The sequence below is a fragment of the Arvicola amphibius genome, chromosome 8 (assembly GCF_903992535.2).
Source record: "Arvicola amphibius chromosome 8, mArvAmp1.2, whole genome shotgun sequence".
Taxonomy (NCBI): domain Eukaryota; kingdom Metazoa; phylum Chordata; class Mammalia; order Rodentia; family Cricetidae; genus Arvicola; species Arvicola amphibius.
Genome location: NC_052054.1, coordinates 64,497,570 through 64,505,245, shown reverse-complemented (window position 1 = coordinate 64,505,245; position 7,676 = coordinate 64,497,570). Strand labels below are relative to the sequence as shown.

Genomic DNA, 7,676 nt, shown 5'->3' with positions numbered 1-7,676 from the left:
TAAAACCAACAAATATCTTGCAATGGCATTGTGTTACACTTATAGATCAGGTCCTTGCTTAGGCATCATCAGAAAAACTTTCTGCAACAGAAAGAAACAAATATAGAAACCAACAACCAGACATTGTGGTGAGAAAAGAAATTTAAGTTTAAGAGGGTTGTTTTCCTCACATTTCTCCCTGCAAGCCACAGAAAATAGTATGGAAGCTGATGTAGAGAGTATAAAAGGCAGGGTGGAAGGAGAACACCAAAGAAAAAGGCCTTCTATATAAACAGAATTGAAACACAAAAGAAATCATAGAACCTGAAGTAACACGTCAGCGTTCTTACATGTGTGTTTCCTAGTTGGGGTCCCAGACCTGACAGTAGAAGCATATTCAGGCTTCATCCATAATCTTGAAGCAATATCCAGTTTATAGTCACTCACTAATGAGTACTGCCTTTTCTCCAAAGAGTCTCAATAGGCAATTTGCATGTCCAGAAACAGATGTGAACAAAAAATTCACTCAACCTCGTTCTTGTATGTCCCTTGTCTCATAATGTTGTGTCAGAGTTTCCCCCTTGTCTATAATTGTTTGGCATGTCATATTATATATATACAATGCATACATATATATATTTATAATGTACATATATATAACAATTTTTACTTTTTAATGTAGAGATACTTTGCATATATATTATAGGTTTCATGTTAAATTTTTATGAGATTTCTGAGTGTACAATATCATGGGTCTGATTCTCATCCATTCTCTTTAGATCTTTTCTTTTTGTTTCCTCATTTTGACCTAACATAATGCATTAGCTTTTCTTAATATTAGTATAATTTTTTATTACTTTCCCATAGAAAACTGTTTGTTTTTGAATGAGAGATAGAAAGGGGTAGATAAGATTACTTAAAGGTTTATGGGAAGCAGTATGGAAGAATACAGGATTAAAGGTTAAAGAAACCATAATCAGAGAAAAATAAAACCAGTGTTCTATAAAATTTAATTTTAAGATGAACATTATATTTTAATACAATCTGTACTCATAATAAGGTAGGGAGAAGAATGACTTTTATTATGTAGAACTAACAATGCACATTATAGGAAAGTCTGTGGACTGCATCGCTATGCTCAAAGATCAAAGTAAAACAACCTCATATGACAGAAAAGCAAGTGGTCATCACACTAACTTTGCATCATCTGGGAACCACTGTTGAAGTACTTTAGTTTCATGAATTATGTTTTTCAAATCTAAAATTAATCACTGAAAGATATTTATGTATATGTCTAGGTATATCTAGATAGATAGATATTTATCTTTTATCTTTTTTATGTGTTTTAAAAAGTAAAAATAGTACGGTAATGAATTCAGTTTATTTAGTCTAATATATACAATATTCAGTTTTATGTTTTTTCATTCAAAACAGTACATTATAAGTCTCTATCACCATAATATAATCAATAGAAAGTAAATGTGTAGATAATTTATACATTGTTCTTTACTGTATCATGTATGATATAAGCATGTATTTTTCATTGCATCATCTTTAAATTCTCATGTTAATTTTCATTGCTATTATCTGTAAATAAAAGATTTATAAAATTAAAAAATAATTTAATTTCAATTTCGTGTATGTGTGTCTTTTGAGTGTGTTATATCTGAATACAGGTGTTCTTGGGAGCCAGAAGAGGGCAACTAATTCATTGTGGCTATTGTTATAGGAAGGTGTGAACTGCAAGTTGTGTTTAATGGATAGTAAACTCATCTCCTCTGAAAAAACACACACACATGACTTTAAATGCTGAGACACTTTTCCATCTTTCTCAATATCCTTTACATCTATTATCAAAACATTTTTTTTTCTTTCTCCTGAATTCAACTCATGTTACTCCCAGGATACAACAGGATTCTCTTTTCTTTCCATAAATAAGGGAAAATTTCTTTTATCATCTGAAAGCATTATTTCACTCTACTAAAAGATTTATTTCTGTTTTCATTTGCATTCAAAGTCCCACCTTCACTCAGATATCAATAGAGTTACATAGAGTTTATGTCAAATCTTATTGTACAATTGTGAAAGAAAGGAAAATGTCCCTATGAGCTAATGTTTAAGAACTGGATCTTATAAAGTATGTGGCTTTGTGGATGATTATGGATCACAATGCACAGAAAAGTAGTATATATGACACTGCTGTGCTTCCTCATTAGAAGAAATGATGAGAATCATTAGCCATTCATACGCTTTGCACTGTATTGTTTAGGTGATTTTGTACCAATATTGTAGTTGTCAATTACAATTTATGAAATGTGTGTCCAGGAAGATGGTTTCTCCCTTAACTTTTGAAGAGAATTTCTCTCTGGTCTTAACAAAATTATGTAGCACTTGGGGATAAAAATGCTTCCCAGTAGGCCTGCACTGGAAGCCAAGATGGACAAAACCTCCACAGCCACCATTATCTTGCCCTTGGTGCTGTGGTAGACAGGGAGAAAGGTGATCCAGACACTGCAAAACAACAGCATGCTGAAGGTCAGCAACTTGGCTTCATTGAACCTGTCAGGGAGATTCCTGGCCAAGAAAGCCACGATGAAGCTCGCCAATGCAAGGGAGCCATGGTATCCCAGGACACAGTAGAATGCAGTAACTGAGCCCTTGTTGCACACAATGATGATTTGGCCATGCTCAGAATGCACATCATTTTCAATAAAAGGAGGAGAAAATCTCAGCCAGATTGTACAGAGACTAATTTGGATGAGCGTACAGATGGCAATGATGTAGTTGGGTAGACCAGAAACCAGATAATACCTCATCCTTGTTCCAGGTACTGTGACTTTGAATGCAAGCAGCACAGTCACTGTTTTGGCCAACACAGTGGAAACAGCCACAGTGAATACAACTCCAAATGTGATTTGTTGCAGAACACAGGTAGCTGAGTTGGGATGCCCGATGAAAAGCAAGGGACACAAGAAACAAAAGATGAGTGAAATTAGCAAGATGTAGCTGAGATTCTGGTTATTGGCCTTCACAATGGGAGTGTTGTGATACTTCACAAATATCCCAAGAACCACAGTTGTGAATGCAGAGAAGAATAAGGCCATTAAGGTGAGAACTATCCCTAAGGTGTCTATGTAGCTCAGAAAGACCACAGCTTTTTTAATACACTGATTCTTCTCTCTGTTAGCATACTCATTCTCTGGACACCTCACACATTTTTTCACATCTGTTGGAGACAGAAAAGTATGATTAGTACAATGCACAACTTCTGCCATTTATTGACAGAATAAATTTAATTAAGTGTGTTGAATAAGCATTGTGATATCTGCATTCTTTGCTGATGATGTAGTTGAGAGACACTGCTGCACAGCAATACTTTCATTTCATAATACACATTCATTATTATGGGGAATGAAATAAAAGAATATGTTGTCTATTTAACTCTTTGTGTTGATGATACCATTTTTTATGTTATTAGAAAGTACAGATATTTTCAGTACTTTCTGAATGCTATAATGAATTCAGTGAAACTAGGAGTTTAGAGATTAAAATAATTAATGATAGTATTGCACAGAATGTATTTTAATATCTCATGGTTACAGAGATGCCTGATTTCTTTCTGTCTGTTTTATGAATGCTTTTCCTGAAATAGATGTGTCTTCTATTGGTACAAGTCATTGTGATATATTTTCTAGTATGAATTCACCAGCCCAAACACACTAACATAGAAGAAACAGGAAACAGAGTCTGTAGAGACCCTTGGAGTCTGCATACAACAGGCTAAGATCAAGTTCTCAACTAAAAGGAGATTGATTTGTCCAAGAGGACAATGTGTAGGGAATGAGAGTCAAAGACAGGAGATAGAGAATGGATAGAAGTATTCAATAAAAGAGGAGAGAAGGGGTTTTGGTAAAGTAGAATATTGTTCTGCCTCTGGTTAGAGGAGACAGCCATCGCAAGCAGGAAAATAGCAGTTTATAGAGGTAGAAGGGGAACCCCCTGATAGGACAAATAATTTAGTTTTGATTGGATAGGTTAATTAGGACAGCCATAAAACACTTTTTGCTGTAGAAACAAGTAGAAGAACTTGTACTGGCCTTTGGGACCCTAGTCTATTTGAATGCACAGCTTCCTAGGCTTGGATGAAGGGGGGAGGGCCTTGGACTTCCACAGGGCAGGGTACCCTGCCCTCTGTTAAGGTGGAGGGGGAGGAAGGAAGGTGAGTAAAGGAGTGGGAGGGGAATGGGAGAAGGGGGGGGAAGTGGAAATTTTTGAATGGGAAAATAAATAAAAGAAAAAATAAACAATATAAAAATAAAAAATAACTATAAAAATAACAAAAACAATTTTGCTAGTTGAAGTTAAATACTTTGATAGCTGGACATTGATAGTGAGAGCTTTTGGCCTATTTAGGAATATACTAGCCATGTTAGTGTTTCTGAAGGATTGTGAAGAGAAACCAAGACCACAGTTACTCTTACAAAGAAAAGAATTTACTTGGGTGTCCTAAAGTTTGGAGGCCAGTCCATTATTATCATCCTGGGACATGTTGGTATGAAGGCAGACATGGTGCTGGAAGAGGAGCTGAGTATTCTATATCTTTGATCCATAGGCAACAGGAAGTAAATGGTCTAACTGGTAATGTCCTAAGTATATGAAACCTGAAAATCTCCCTCTTCTATGACAAGTTTCTGCCAAATGACCACACCTATTCCAAGAAGGCAACATCTCCGAAATGGCCAATTACTATCACTGTTCACTATTACTCTAATATAATGTTCTAACAAGGCAAAGGGAATTAGGAGAAGGGAAAGACTTTCTAGAGTCATGCTTTCTATTCTCAGCTTGGCAAAAGTCCCTTTAGAATCAGTAAGTTATATGTATTTGTATATCTACATATGTGTGTACATGTAAAAGTAACAATAGAGCTTGAATATCAGAGTTATTAATTTACATGGGGGATATAGGAAGTGAGTATGAGGAAGAAGAAAGGTTTATAAATATAGTTTTTTATTTTCAAAGGAAAGTATTATTTAAAGAAAATAAAGTGTTCACCTGTGTCCTCACCAGGCAGTAGGCATGCTATTCTAAAGGTAGATACCTCTGTACATACTTAGCATTAAAAAGCCCTCCATATTTATTCTATCACATTTGGGAACAAATAACTTAATGCCTAATAACATTTTATTCAAGACCAAGAGTCTGTAAATGTAGTCTGGTATGAAGTAGATATTGATATAACACCATGATTTTGAAGAGAGAAGTTTATTCAGGCATGAGTGATAGTACCAAAGGTTTTCCTTTGAAGAATAGTACTGATTCATAAGATGTAATTTCCTACGTGGAAAATTAAGGAAATGTGATTCCAATTGTTTTTATCTATTGGATAATTGCAAGAGTGATGATGTGCTTCCAGGTTTTAAGCATTTTTTATTTAGAAAGATGAATTTATGGATATGTAATTGCTTAATCTGTTTAAGTGCTGGAAATTTATTCCAGTTATCAAGAGAATATACTATTCTTGCACAATACCTCAGTTCAATTCACAGCATCCTTGTTATGTGTCTCACAATTGTTTGTAATTCTAACTGCAGGCGCATTGGATGCCTCTCACATGTACCTGCAATTGTATATGTATAACTACCCATCTCACTATATACACATATTTAAAGAATTAATTTTTTGTTTAACTTTTGTTGTAATTTTGTTGTTAATACCCCTTATTCTTATATATTTTTATATATAAGACAATTTCATTGCAGTTTGTTTGATTAATTTGGAGTATGCTCTATGTGCAGGTGCATAGAGATCTGAACACAATCTTAATGAGTTGGCAACCACTTCCTACCATAGGGGCCAAGGATGAGATAATCATCAGATTTAGTGGCAAGTGATTTAACTTGTGAGTCATCTTACCACTCATAAATATCATTTATAAACTTTAATTTTCTAGAATGACAGGGAATAGAAGAGAAAACTAATCACTTACTAAACTATCACTTACATTTTTTATGTAAGCAACTCTAAGCAATCATTTAACTAATAGGAGCTGTGTAGGAGCTAGCACATTTGGGTAATTGTGGCTAGTTGCTTTCACTGAAAATAATTTTAATCATCTACTCTTTGACATTATTATCTGTGTGCTGTATGTAAAATGACAATTATAAGACTCCATATTTTTTACACCATGTGCTCAAACCTTATTACACTTCCCTAGATGCCAATCACATTGATGTTTGAAGAAAGGATCTTTGGTTATTGCTTGAAGTTTTCTGTTTAATAAGTAACAGTAGTTGAAAAATTTAACAAATAATGATTTCACCTTTTCATTCATCTTATAGTGCTCTTAAATTTGGTTCCCAAATACACAAATAGAGTTTAATTACTCTGATGTCTCTTCAGTATTGATTTTGCAAATACATGGTGGTTCTAAAATATAATGAAATATAGAGACATGAAAATTGAAAGAAAATAAATATTAGTAATGATTCATGCCTGGAATAATATCTCTATGTAGTTACAGAGGATATTAATCACTAATAAAACCTTGTGTAGAATTTGGTCACTATGTTGTATAACTGTTGAAAACTGTTTCTTTGAGAAAAGGCCACCTAATATAGACTTTCAATGAATCAAAGATGTATATCATGGTATGAAGCACTTTAATAAAATCTCAGGGTCAGAAATTGGGGTGGTTCAACCTGAAGATCTACTAAAATCAAAACAGGCCAAGCCACTGCCTTTTACCTCAACTTCAGTCTGAAATGGCTATCCTGGCTCCTGGAATCTAGGAAAGTGACTGTGTATGAGAGCTGTCTCCCCTCATTTTTTTTATTCCCCTCTATTGCTGGGATTAAAGGCATGCACCACTGGAATAAAGGCATGCACTACTCAATTTCTATATTAACTATGGTGGCTTTTTTTTTTTACCATAATCTTCTCTATAAGGCTGACCAAATGAAACTGTTTTACTCTCAGAAATTCATGTTAGTCTTTATTTAAATACAATTAAAAAGGCCTCTACATTTCCCATTTTGTAAAAAAGTAATAAAAAGGCTATAATTAATACAAGAAAACTATATATAAGTACAATTCTTCACAGAGATTGAGAGGACAATAATCAACTTTATATGGAAAAACAAGAAACCAGGATAGCCAAAAAAATCTTATACATAAAGGTTCTTCTGGAGGCATTACCATCCCTGACTTCAAACTCTATTACAAAGCTACAGTATTGAAAACAGCTTGGTATTGGCATAAAAACAGAGAAGTTGACCAATGGAATCGTATAGAAGACCCGGATCTTACACCACAAACTATGAACACCTGATTTTTGATAAAGGAGCCAAAAGTACACAATGGAAGAAAGAGGGCATCTTCAACAAATGGTGCTGGCATAACTGGATGTCAACCTGTAGAAGAATGAAAGTAGATCCAATATCTATCACCATGCACAAAACTCAAGTCCAAATGGATTAAAGACCTCAATATTAATTTGAACACATTGAGCTTGATAGAGGAGGAAAGTGGGTAGTACTCTACAACAAATGGGCACAGGGAACTGTTTTCCTACACATAACCCCAGCTGCACAGACCTTTAAGGGCAACATTGAATAAATGGGACCTCTGAAGTTGAGCAGCTTCTGTAAAGCAAAGGACATTGTCACTAAGACACAAGGCAGCCTACTGACTGGGAA

The 7,676-nt window shown here is 34.5% G+C and overlaps 1 protein-coding gene across 1 annotated transcript; it reads right to left on the bottom strand.

Moving 5' to 3' along the window:
- Positions 1–2,285: 2,285 nt before the first annotated feature.
- LOC119821754 (vomeronasal type-2 receptor 116-like) lies at positions 2,286–3,254 on the bottom strand. Its single transcript, XM_038340874.1, has one exon. It carries the CDS (start codon positions 3,252–3,254, stop codon positions 2,286–2,288), a length of 969 nt encoding a protein of 322 aa, XP_038196802.1.
- Between the last annotated feature and the right edge of the window lie 4,422 nt (positions 3,255–7,676).